This window comes from Prosopis cineraria, unplaced genomic scaffold (assembly GCF_029017545.1).
Source record: "Prosopis cineraria cultivar Desert tree isolate PC_DT_omini unplaced genomic scaffold, ASM2901754v1 PC420, whole genome shotgun sequence".
Taxonomy (NCBI): Eukaryota; Viridiplantae; Streptophyta; class Magnoliopsida; order Fabales; family Fabaceae; genus Prosopis; species Prosopis cineraria.
The window spans coordinates 38835-51432 of record NW_026555745.1 but is presented as its reverse complement, the minus strand read 5'-3'; the positions used below and the strand labels follow the sequence as shown (position 1 = coordinate 51432).

Sequence of the window (12598 nt, the reverse complement as noted above, 5' to 3'; positions counted from 1 at the left end):
AGCCTTGAGATCGATAGTCTTGCTCGCTTTGCTGTTGAAGATCACAACAAAAGCAGGTTCGTCGTTACACTATTTTTCCATTCGGTTTTGCCTTACTGAAATTCGTGGGAAAGTTAAATATGCGAGTTATTTTGGAACTGGATTGGCCACTGATGATGTGTTTCGGCTTTGATTAATTTGATTTGATGAGGTTACTTCTTGTTTGAATCAAATTTCTTAATCCAGATTATTCTTGTATTCTCCAACTAGTGCGGATTGATGGTATTTAAATTTGTCGTTCGCATTTCTAATAGCACTATTGGGATTCTCTATTTTGTTCCAGGTCAATTTAGTTGAGTAATAATCGTCTTTTTTTCCCCTCTGATTGTGTTTGTTGTACGATTGCAGAATACTCTTTTGAATTTGGAAAGGTGATAGGTGCAAAAGAGCAGGTGGTTGCTGGCACTATGTACTACATCACGCTGGAGGCAACTGATGGTGGGAAGAAAAAGGTTTATGAAAAAAAATTTGGGTGAAGCCATGGCAGAACTTCAAACAGGTGCAAGAGTTAAAGCTCGTTGGTGATGCCCCTTCTGAGTCTTCTAGCTAGGTATTTGACTACACTGCAGTATGTGCTCTGGTTCGGATTTAAAAGTTTGAAATGTTCACTGTTATCCACGTTTGTCTTCTGAGGGAGCACAATTTCTGCTTGTTTTTAATATTTAGAACTAGCCAAAGGAACTCTAAATCTTGTTTAAAAGTGTTCAAATTTTAGCCCTCTAATGTTTAGTGTTTTGAAGAACGTTTTTGAAGAACGAAAGCATATGGAATTGTTATTCTCGGTTGTATATGGAACTGTTATTCTAATGGAATAAAACCAAAAAGGGTTGAAGAACATGAGGAATAAGTAAGAACAGCTCAATTCCATATGCTAGTAGACTATATTTTTTCCTCTGTTATAAGTTTCTATCCCCGGACTGACTAGGTGTTCATGACGTCCAGACGAATAACCTTGTCATTTATTATGCTTTGCTCCGTTAGAGCTTTAACTTGCAGGAGCAGAAGTTATTGAAAATAAGCACTTTTTGTAATTTTCTGATTTTGCTGTACCAAAGCAGGGACAAGCTTAGAACTTGATCTTGTGATGGCCTTGAGATTGCCAAAAGGACGGCTCATTGATGATTACAGGTTGAAATAGTATTTACGCCAAAAGATGAATCCTTTTGATGAGGACAAGTTAGACAATTACACCTGCCTTAAAATTGAATAATCTCATTGTATGCTCTTAATCACCCTTCACCCATTCTTTTGTATGTCTTTCTGCTGCTCATTAACAGGACCTGTATGATTTAGCTTTAAGCAATATTAGTTTGTATTGTCCTTTTGTTATGCTTTTTTTTTTTTCCCCTCATTTCATTGCTTTTCTTCATTTAATAATCCCATTTCAGGTATATTGATTTTGGTTTTACCGTCACATCTCTGACATCTGAATTTTAATTATTGAACAAAGAATTTCTGGTTGTTTTGTAATGAACTTCTCCTTCACATCTGAATTTGGGTTTGATGCGCCTTTAATGCCTCTTGTTAGTAAGGTTTGCTAAAAATATGATTTGGTTTTTACTTTTATAGGTTAATGAAGATTCTAGGTGGCTAGCTTGGCTTGAAGGTGGAGTTATTAGGATGTCAAAAGTATGATATATAAGGAATAAAAGTAGCTAATTGATTACCATCTGGATTTATATTCAAGCCTTTACTTATTATGGAAGATGGATGCTTTTGTAATCTTTTTATAAATTCAAGTACAAGAAATATGGTGTATTATGTATTAATATTTATAACTGATGCTCCTTGTGAAGCAAGAAATTGAGGACGACTTGAAAATGCCTATATTAGGGGCCGCTTCTAAAGGGCACCATCCATATCATCATCTCTAGTGTTGATTATATGTATATTTTTTTTTTTTTAGGAAAATCCATATCCGTATTTCATTTGTAATCTCAAATTTTGTAACAAGTCATATTATGTACAAGTCACACACAGCATTGCTCAATCTCTTTTATTTGTAAATCTTCAGACTAACTGTCTATTACATTTAAGGATATAAATTTAACAAATTGATAACAAAAATCTTTAAAAACAAATGATTTATCAAATCTGAAGGATTTAATATTTGTAATGGATAGACATACTGTCTTTATGATAAAATCTTAATTTTTTATTGTAATAATTCTTGAAGTTCTTATAACCTAGAGAAATTCAAGCTATGATTTTCTAATCTCAAGAGTTGAGAAGTAATGAAGCAAGAAATTTAGAATTTGGGAATAATAATTCTAATTCTTTTGTGATGTGAAGTGATAAAAAAAATTATCAAGTTACATTCTGAGTCCGTATTTTTGTCTATTGATGGCCAAATATTAAGGGTACCTGCCTAGTCCTTGAAAATAATTTGAATTGTTTGTCAGGTTCGGGTCCTTGAATATAATTTTTCTCATGTTTCTCTTTTAGAGATGATTTATTTAACAATCATTTGTTACCATGAAAATATTTGGCTTTCTTATTTCTCTGGTAATTTAATATTAAAGATCAATTTAAACAAGTCACACTTTGTAAAATCCAATTTCCCTATTTCCACTGATTATAGATATGCGGGCTAAGCATGGAGCCGAACCCTATTTCACATAACTCTTACTTTCGCGGTTGCCCAAAAAAAAAAAAAACACTTGTTGCTTTTGCCAAATTATAACCAAGTCCTTTTTAAAAGCCAAACAAGCCCTGTATGAATACACCTGCAGCTAAACTTAAATTAGCACAAACACTTCCACAAACAGTAGTAGTGACGTACAATCATAACCTGCAGCATATAGAATTCAGTCACTCATCAAATATTATCCTTCGTATGTATACAAGAATTCTCACATGGGACAAGGATTGTATGAACACTCCTACTGCTAAAATTAACACAAGCACTTCCACAAATAGTAATGGTGATGTACAATCATAATCTGCAGCATATAGAATTCAGTCACCCGTCGAACGTTATCCTTCGTATGTATATAAGAATTCTCACATGGGACAAAGTCCTCGTGCTTGTATTGTATGAACAAACCTGCTGCTAAACTTAAATTAACACAAACACTTCCCCAAATAGTAATAGTGATGTACAATCATAATCTGCAGCATACAAAATCCAGTCACTCCTCAAACGTTATCCTTCGTATGTGTATAAGAATTTTCACACGGGACAAAGTCCTCATGCTTGCTCTCCTGAACTGCCAACCGACTTATATCTCTCATATGCTAGCTTTGCTAGCTTACTAGCTCTGTCATGTGCATAATTGAAGATTTTGTGAATAAGCTTCCTAACCATTTCAATTGCCAGAATGCAGTAAAGGAAAATGGCCAGTGTTATTAGGTAAAGAATGAACAAGGACAAAACATTAGGTGACATAGAAACTGAGAGAGTTATGTAAGTTATCATCATAGAAACAAGAGCAACAGGCAGCAACACCCTGACATAGGACCCGTTTCTGTAGAAGAATATGAGGAAGGCAGCAGCGAAAAACCCAGATGTGTTGAAAGACATGAATAGATAGTAAGTGATATCTGGACAAGAATAAGATTGGTTGGTTCTGTGGAAGATGCACTTGGGATGGTTCTTCATGTCTTCCTTCCAGATTGTTTGTGGAGGTGAAAGGCCAGCTTGGTAAGTGACTGTAGCTATTAAACTGGCCACAACTAGTACCATTTGTTCTAAACTCTCCCATATGCCCTTATTAGAGTTCTCTCCTGTTTGCTGAGAAGTCTGAGCTGTGTCCGCATTTCCATTGTGTGTTATGGATTTAGGTGTCTCTAAGTGGTTTTCTGTGAGGACCTCTAAGGTGGTACTGTCTTTGTCTGTTTTGCCTTTGAAACCCAACAACTCCAGAACCTGCAAGATTATTAAGTTTTCTCACAATTATTGTTTTAGATTTAGCAATCAGAATGTCTCTAGCGAGATGGGCCTCTCTGATAACTTGTTATTGTTAATAAATACTTCCTATGGTCTATAATATAGAGTACTCTAGAAATCATGCTTGGTTCAAAATATAGGACATTTAGTAGTTTCTTATAATTTTTTTTCCCAACTACCCCTACTTCATTTATTCTTTTTGAGAAAAATGGTCCATTAAAATTTTAATTGTTATTATTAAAACAATCATATAAGGCATTTGTTGAAGATATACTTACAAAGATGTATAAATTTTTAAAAGATTTAGGTTCCAACTAACTTTTTTTAAATTACCCTATATTATTGACCGGAGGGAGTACATAAATACGCACGAGTGTGTGAGATTGTTTATTTAGCAGGCATTGACCATTAGTTGTTGACTTTCAGTTGCACCCGTTGGTCAACCCAGTGAGAAAACAAGGATTGCTTTAAGCAGATATCAGTGAGTTGTTCTTTTAGTGTTAATGCTATGACAATTTAGAATAACAGGAATAAGAAGAAAAAAGAAACAGAATCATGAAGATAAATTCAGCTCAATATATCTAATCCATGCCAAAAAGATAAATTCAATATGTATGTATTAAAGCGAAGCTATCTTTCTGAACAATAAACCCTTAGCTCTGCTAATACAGTTCTATATATGCTCACAGAAACTTAGAATCTATACCTTTTATTTAAATCACAATCTCATTTCTCTTAATGATTTAATTCATTTTGTTTGATCCCAAAGAGTATAAGTCCCAAAAATTAGAAACTGCATATGAAACAGAAAGCTTACTTGGAGTTGTTTAGTAGCCATGGCAATATCTAGGACGGTTCTTCCATCTCTGTCTTTAGAGGTCATAATCTCATCATCATCACAAAGCTTCACCAAAACCCTAAGTGCTTCAAACTGGTGATTCTTCACAGCAAGGTGAAAAACAGTCTCACCTTGAGCAGTGACTTGTTTGGCCGCATCAGGACAGCAAGAAACCAACTCTTGAATGACACCAACCCTTCCTCTTATGGCTGCATGATGAAGTGGGTTCATCCCAAACTTGTCCTTGAGAAGGCAAAGGTTAGGCCTAAGCTTCAACGATAATAACTCTCTCACTATCTCAGTGTTTCCTGTGGCTGCTGCTATGTGCAAAGGAGTAAAGCCATCTTTGTTCAGCTCCTCTGTGAAAGAAGGCTTTAGACTCAGAAGTTCTCTTACATAGTTGGCTCTCCCTGCAAGTGTAGCGATATGCAATGGAGTTTCTGCAATCTGAGATAAAGCAACTCTGTCTAATATCAAGGGATCGCCTTCCAGTAATTCATTAAGTGCGTCAGTGTCTCCCAATTGAGCAGATTTTACCAATTTTGGATCCATGAGGATAAAACAAAGAAAAGCATTATGTTTTAAAGCACGAGTTGTATATATATAACCTTTGGCATCAAAGATGTTCCAGAGCTTTGTCGAAAGTTAACCCTTCATTTGAATGAGAAGAAAATAGGGAGAAGAGAAAATTAGAGGAAGAAAGTAAGCGTAACATGCATTTTTCCTTCCCGGTAAAAATTTTGTCCTTTAGTTTTTTCCTCTCTCTAGAAGAAATTAAGAAAAGAGAAGGGTGAATTTTTTCCCCCCTAATTTTCTTCCCTATTTATCTATTTTCTTCCTATTCTAAACAAAGCCTAAAAGTCATATTTCTCAATTACCTAAAAGGATTTTTTTTTAATTGACATTATGCATTTAAGATTTTGTTTCTAGAGTTTCCGGAGAAATCAATACCAAACTGATTGAGGAAAAAGAAAAATACCAAGTGGTTTAACTCTTCTAGATGTCATGTTCAGATTCAGATTAGATTACTAAAACAGTCGACTCGTTGGTTGTAGTCAATTCTGCAATCATGCAACAAACAAGCCAAACTTATAGGAAAACTGACTTTTTGGTATTTGTTAGTTCAGCAAGCACATGTCAAAACCACCCTTCAACTTTATTCTTCACAGTTGAGAGGCCAGACTCTTCTCGCTATACAATAACAACAAACTTTATCCTATTAAATGGGTCAGCTATATAGATTGCACTCTCCACTACACCCAATACACAAAGTATTATCTTTCTCATCTTCAGACAAAAGACTTCTAATGCTCAAAAGAGAGCTCTCCTACAGCTCCTACTCCCCAAAATAGACTTTAACACATCACTAGATTATGACTTTTTCCCTCTTACGGCTAGGATCCAAGGATAAACATCTGAACCAGTCACGGTTGTCCCTACTGAGCTATTCTTCTTCCTTGGATTCCTCTGGTAGGTCTTAGTAAAATCATGAGCTCTATCATAATACAAGACACCATTCCACAACCACTAGTGTCCTCACTATTAATTATTATAAAGTGAACTTTATTTCCATTAACCACCCCTATGCTCTCACCGCTCCTGAGTAGAGAGCGGACAGTTAAACAGTGCACATGTCCAACCCCTTATGGTAATACTGACTATACATATCATTATTGGAAGAAAATTGCTTCCTGAGGTAAAGCTTTTAAAAATAAACATGAAACTGACTATGCATCAGAAGTGAGATACACCAACTGGAATAGCAGTATGCAGAGAGATTTTTTTTTCAAGTTATGAGAAGTAAGATCAGTCACTTCAACCTACCATTTCAGAGTTTCAAACAATATTATCTAAAAGATATTGTCAGTAACTCAGCCTTCCAGGGATAGTCGTAAACTAGTGATGCCTCATGAAAATGAAGGATCCTTCGAGGCACGTTGTTGAAGATAACTACAAAGTAAAGGCATAAATATCACTTTAGTTCCATATAGCAATTCTCTGCAATCGCTGTAAACAGGAGACTCCAATACTTCTCAGAATAAGGTGCCTTAAATAACAAAACATACCATTCTAACAAGCACAAAACTACACAAATATGTAATCATGTTTGAAGAAACCCAGTGCAACATAATAGGCATCTGAAATAATCGAGAAAGCACATAGATATTTAAATGTTTTATTATCTTCTATGAATTATAAACCTCCCCTTGTTAGTTACTTTTGCTTATCTATCTTACTGATCTTTCTGAAGCTTTTTTGACTGGAAGGCTAGGAAATAAATGTGTTACTAATATCATATCAAGTGACAAGTGACATGTAAACCAATTCAACAATACTGATTAGCATAGACACGTTAGCAGACTCATAAGATAGGTGGATTGTATTTTACAACGCATGCATAGCAGCAAAATAAATAACAGGAAGACCTATGTGGACCAATAAGAAGCTAAAATAATCTAATCCAATTTCTTTTGTTGAAATCATAATGTTGATAAAAAGGCATGCTTTGACTTACTTCATAGCTTCATCAAGAGCTCCAGGAAGCCTATGTTCCTCATCAAATGCAGGAATTATTAAAGACATATACTTTGTTGCGGGATCAACAATTCGCGGGCAGGGAACCCAAATATACAGATACAGAGCAAGAATAAGTCAACAGACTCAGCCAACTCATGCATCAAACGTTCATCCTCATAATATGTTACCTAAATTCGCAGTTGACACAAATGAAAATCCAACAAAAAAAATATCACATATAATAATAAATGAATACCTTGGTATCTAGAATCTTTTCACCAGCCTTGATTAAAAATGAGTGAGACAGCATTCAAAATCACTCAACTAAGATAAAATATACATTCAGCAATTGCCAAGATGTAAAAAGTTGTTCACATGAAGGATAATGTGTAGTAGGACAAAATTATCAAGAAAGATGTTCACATAGAGTAAATGCAGATCTTCCTATTGAAAAACTTGTGTTTAGAGGTCATATCATATTATACCGTTAAGAAATCGCACTTTCATGAAAAGTGGAATCGCTACCTCTTCCTTGAGCTCTCAGTTCCCTCCTTTGAACAGGAATCACCATTGGGTTTCTTCAGTGTGAGTGATCTGATAATTGAATTGGACAAAATTTAAACATATAATGCTTTTATTAATATTTCATTCTAAAAGTATAAAATCTCATGAAGATACTACCGAAAAATAATCTTATGAAGGTTATTTTTAAAAATTAACTACATTTTCCAATGCCCATTTCTAGAATTAACCTTCTTTGGGTTTCCTTTCCTTAATTTAGGATGTAAGGTTTAAGGAATCTCCTTTTTATTGAAAGAAAAATGAAACAAAGAAAGAAGAAGAAGAAATTCCTTTCTCATTCTCATATGAACGATGAAAACTTCCACATGAGCCGACCAATGAGAGAGAGAGAGAGAGAGAGAGAGAGAGAGAAACAAAACACATGGTGTAGTGTGGGTCCTGGCCTCATGGGTTAAGAGGCCTAAGATCTATTAGCCAAGCCTATTTTTCTGGCCTAAAAACAAGAAATAATCGTATTTTGAAAATAACATGTTTTGCCTTGTAGAGCTTTTTGTTTTAGACAGACATCCAAATTAACAGTTAAACAGTTAAATATGATTCGAATATAATCCTCTAAAATTATTTCGAATATAATCCAAAACCCACTTATTTGTTCCCTCGTAAACTTTATATGCAAGCAACCAAAAAAAAAACCTCCAGTGAGAAAATAATCCTAATAATAGTAATAGTAATATTAAAGCACCTTAGCTAGCTAACAGTAAGAAACACTCACCAGTCCACAACAAGAAATACTAAATACATTTTGTAAGCTAGCAGAGTTTAAGGTGATCGCTGATCACTACTGAAAGATTCTTGCTGTGAGTATGAAACCTTCCAAATTTCCTTGAATAACAAGATTTACAAGATACGCAGAAGTTTCAAACATGAGTGAACACACCCACAGTCAAAGTTACACAAGGATGTACACAAATTTAGCCAACCTTATTACATTCATTTGGCTTTCCTCTCATCACATGACACACAACAAACAGTTGTAATTGCCAACTTAGACCTGTACTGATTATTAACAGAAAAGAATATTAATGGAGTACATCAAAATTCATAACAGCTGTACGAAATTGTATCTTCAAACTATAAAGCATTCACACCCAGTGAAGAAGCGGATCATGTTGTATTTGCAATGTCGTTGTTCATTTTTGCATCTTGTGCTGTGTCTCTGTATACGTGCTCCTTGGATGGCGAGCACTTTGGTGCATGATTGAGAAACTCAACGAATTCGATTGACATTTGAGAATGGCTCAGATCTTGCTTTTGGAGCGGGTTTAGTTGCTTCCGGAGCTCCAAACACGTTCCAGAATCTCAATGTTTCATCTGCTGCTGCTGATGCCACTGTACAACCATCTGGGCTCTACAGGTCGAAATGTAACATAATCAGAGAAAAAACTATAATAATCTTGCAAGAATGAAATGAAAGGAAGTTTTGCGCTTAAAAAAACCATTATATATAAAACTCACCTGAGCTAAATAAAGAACTCTTGAAGTATGACCATTAAGCTCAGCCAATTTCACCATTGATGGGTATTTCCAAAGTGTTAGCTGATTCTGGGTAAATCCATGAGAGCTAAGTAACTCCTTCTCATTCTTGTTCCACAACAAGGCACAAACCTGAGACCCAGTGTCAACTGAGTTCAAGCAAGTACCTGTGTGGGTGTTCCAGAATTTAATGCATCGATCTCCACTACCTCCCCCTGTGGCAAGCAAATTTCCTTGGAAAGGACACCAGGCAAGAGCTTTTACAGCAGATGTGTGTTCTTCAAGTCTGTGAAGCCATTGTGTTGCTGTGTTAGAAGATGCCACAGCTCTGTCCCATATGAAAAGCAGATTGTCATTCCCTCCACTGGCTAATTGTTGACCTGAGGCTGACCATTTCAGCCCACAAACCTCTTGTTCATGCCCTCTGTAGGTTTCAACAATGTGTGATCTAATTCTTACATCGTTGTTCACAATTCTACCATCCATTCCTCCTGTTGTAAGCAAGTGATTGTTCCATGCCAGAGACCCAACTCGCTGCCTATGACCACCTCTCAAAGTTCTCAACTGCAGAAACAAACAAGTGAGATTTAGGCTAAGGAGCACAGATATAACACACGGGTTTGTTATCCAAACAAGTGTGATTCTCATAAGACAAAAACCTGTCGATTTGAAGTGGTGTCCCAAAGTTGCACTTCAGAGTTGTTCAAGCCGACAGCAATATGCCTTCCATCTGGAGCCCAGCTGATGCTAGTGATAGGCCCATTTTCTTCATCAACAGTGACAAGTTCTGAAGTAGATCCGTTGCTAGCGTCCCATAAGTACACTGTGTTTCCAAGTGCTATTGCCAGAACATTGCTGCTTCCCCAGTCAAGTAAATTGAGGTAGTAATCATCCACAAGATCTGGAGCATCCAATGTCCTCTCGGAACTCTGCTTAACCAACAATCAATATCAGAACAGAAACGTGGAACATGATTAAGATAACTCGGACCCCATGAAATCCGCTAAAGCGAACAGAAACGCGGAACAAAGTTGATAAGAATTAAGATAATAAAGGGAAAATATGAGGCCTAGTGAAAACCACAATCCAGATTAGTGATTAACTACTATAGTAATGAACTATACCTTTTCTCATGCCCAAAGAAGACCTAACCCCTTGTGAAATGTGAAATTGAGTCGTATAAATTGCTAGAGTTTCAAAAAGAATTAAAGTTTTCTAAGGGAGTTTATTCAAGACACCCGAGCTTAATTGAAATCTATTGTAGATTAATCAGATCTTAGGAATGCACCTGAGGAATAAACCGTCGGGGCTTAGCGGATTTATTGTGAAGAGTTGGAGAGGACTCGCGTGGGAAAAATTCAACTGGTTCAGGTGGCTTGTTCTTGAAAGCTAAGATTCGCGTCCGGTTCATGTTCATTGCTTCTGCAAGCTTCATCTTGTAGGCTGAGGGCGAGTTCGCATTGGGATTTTCCTTACCTTTTGCCCCTTCTGTAAGCATGTAGTGTGCATAATCAAAGTCCATGGCTGAACGATTTGGTATGAATCTATCCAACTGGTGATATTCACATCGACAAGGAAGCAGAATAAAAACCATCAGAGACTATATTTTAACGAAAAAAAACCCCAATTTCTTCAAAATAAAATCCTTGACTTAGTGATGGAAAGAAACAACAGCTTAATCGCTTAAAATTCGGGATCGTAGAAAATGCAAATGATTTACGGAAAATAACATGGAAAGAAGCCCCAAATTGCAAGAAGGTTTCTTACATTTTCTCGGGAATTCTTTCTTTGACTAAACTGCTCCTGAAGAGGGCATCGAGAATGTGTTTTCAAATTTGCGGAGGAACTCAAAGATCCTGCATCCATTATCCAAAACACAAAACGAAACACAACAAATACAAAGCAGAAAATACAATTGAAAAAAATAATAGGCAAAAGAAAAAAGAGATAAAAAAAACTGATGACGAATCTGAAAGAAGTCCCTGCAAAAACGATGATAAGAGGAGAAATAATAGAAGAGAATAATGAGAAAAATTGCGAGAGCTGATCGTTGCTGAGCGCGCTGCAGTGAATAGAGGGCTGAGTGAAGAATGAATGTGGCAGATGAGAGGGATTCAGTGAGATTAAATAACGAGTGTTTCTGCATTTCCGATGGAAAAAATAGGGTTTGCCTTCGGAGGGCAGGAGGCGCAATAACGGCTATGTTTGGAAGTAGCCGTTACCAGTTGTGTGTGTGTGTAATTTTTTTTTTTTTTAATTTCTCGTGGAGGTTTTGGAATTTCCCTTTGGGAAAAGAGGGAAGAAGATTTACAATAAGATCCCACTTAATATAATTAATTAATTTTAGATTCATTAACAATTGAATTTTTAAAAATGACAATACATTATATGTGATTCTTCCAAACCTGTTTAACCCAACTTACCTTTTGGGTAAAATTTATATACTTAACCTTATATATTTAATACTATCTAATCAAATCAAGATATGTAAATTTTAATATATTAATAATATTAATGATAAAATATGGTTATATAAAAGAATTAATTGGAAATTGGGATGGAAATCTTGAAAAGAATGTTATTTTGGAAAAATTTCATTTTAGCCTACCCTTAACCAAACATAATGAAAAAAAAAACCCCTTAAAGTATGAAACTTCACTGTATGTCAAAGATAATAAAATAAAATTAAAATGTTAAAAGAAATGACAAGTTTAACCTTGTTTTAAATTTAAAAAGAAAATATTCTCCCTTTCCTCCTCTCTTATTTGAAACTGTCATTGACGCAATTGATGCCCCACCTAATCTCACTCCCTTCTATCTCTCATGCATGGACAACAATTCCAATTCTCCAAGTTCTAACATATTTTTGTAGTTTAGCTTCCATCAATTTGAGCTAGCTCCATCTCTTCCATCTTCTTCACCATAACTTTTTGGAAAAATAACAATTAGAGACCCCATAATGCCATTTATTACAATTAGGGATCCTAAATTATTAAAAATCTCAATAATTAATCATGGTCCTTACTTAAAATTAAATACATATATAAGTTTACAAAGTTTCTCTCCACTTTAAAAATAAAGAAATGAAACTACTGAAATGACTATCATGAGATAGAAATATTATTAATTTTAGTTAGGAAACCAAGAAATAATAGTTGAAAATGCATTATTTTCCAATATAAAGCTAAAATTTACTTTTGAAATTTTTCAATGGCATTTGTGAACATACAATAGTCATTTAAAAATTTACTAAAGTCATT

General features: G+C 35.3%; 2 protein-coding genes and 1 long non-coding RNA gene across 3 annotated transcripts; 1 reads left to right on the top strand and 2 right to left on the bottom strand.

The window, feature by feature from the left end:
• The first annotated feature begins 400 nt into the window (after positions 1-400).
• LOC129297026 (uncharacterized) lies at positions 401-2029 on the top strand. The gene is made up of 2 exons (XR_008590090.1): positions 401-589; positions 1609-2029. It is a non-coding gene; the product is annotated as an uncharacterized LOC129297026 (long non-coding RNA).
• A 789-nt stretch (positions 2030-2818) lies between these two features.
• LOC129297024 (protein ACCELERATED CELL DEATH 6-like) lies at positions 2819-5448 on the bottom strand. Its single transcript, XM_054935413.1, has 2 exons — positions 4746-5448; positions 2819-3907 (listed from the first exon to the last, which is right to left on the bottom strand). Exons 1-2 carry the CDS (start codon positions 5316-5318, stop codon positions 3230-3232), a joined length of 1251 nt encoding a protein of 416 aa, XP_054791388.1. The 5' UTR covers positions 5319-5448; the 3' UTR covers positions 2819-3229.
• Positions 5449-8580: 3132 nt separating this feature from the next.
• Positions 8581-11478, bottom strand: LOC129297023 (cell division cycle 20.1, cofactor of APC complex-like). Its single transcript, XM_054935412.1, has 5 exons — positions 11106-11478; positions 10627-10890; positions 9998-10267; positions 9321-9902; positions 8581-9213 (listed from the first exon to the last, which is right to left on the bottom strand). The coding sequence occupies exons 1-5, from the start codon at positions 11202-11204 to the stop codon at positions 9073-9075; spliced, it is 1356 nt and encodes a 451-aa protein (XP_054791387.1). The 5' UTR covers positions 11205-11478; the 3' UTR covers positions 8581-9072.
• Between the last annotated feature and the right edge of the window lie 1120 nt (positions 11479-12598).

Bases quoted from the DNA above. Each gene is read 5' to 3' on its own strand.
- LOC129297024 (XM_054935413.1), bottom strand. From the start codon at position 5,318: ATGGATCCAAAATTGGTAAAATCTGCTCAATTGGGAGACACTGACGCA. The intron at 3,908-4,745 runs GTAAGCTTTCTG...ATAATCTTGCAG, and splicing joins TGGCTACTAAACAACTCCAA to GTTCTGGAGTTGTTGGGTTT.
- LOC129297023 (XM_054935412.1), bottom strand. From the start codon at position 11,204: ATGGATGCAGGATCTTTGAGTTCCTCCGCAAATTTGAAAACACATTCT. The intron at 10,891-11,105 runs GTAAGAAACCTT...GAATATCACCAG, and splicing joins GAAAGAATTCCCGAGAAAAT to TTGGATAGATTCATACCAAA. The intron at 10,268-10,626 runs GTGCATTCCTAA...TTGGTTAAGCAG, and splicing joins CCCGACGGTTTATTCCTCAG to AGTTCCGAGAGGACATTGGA.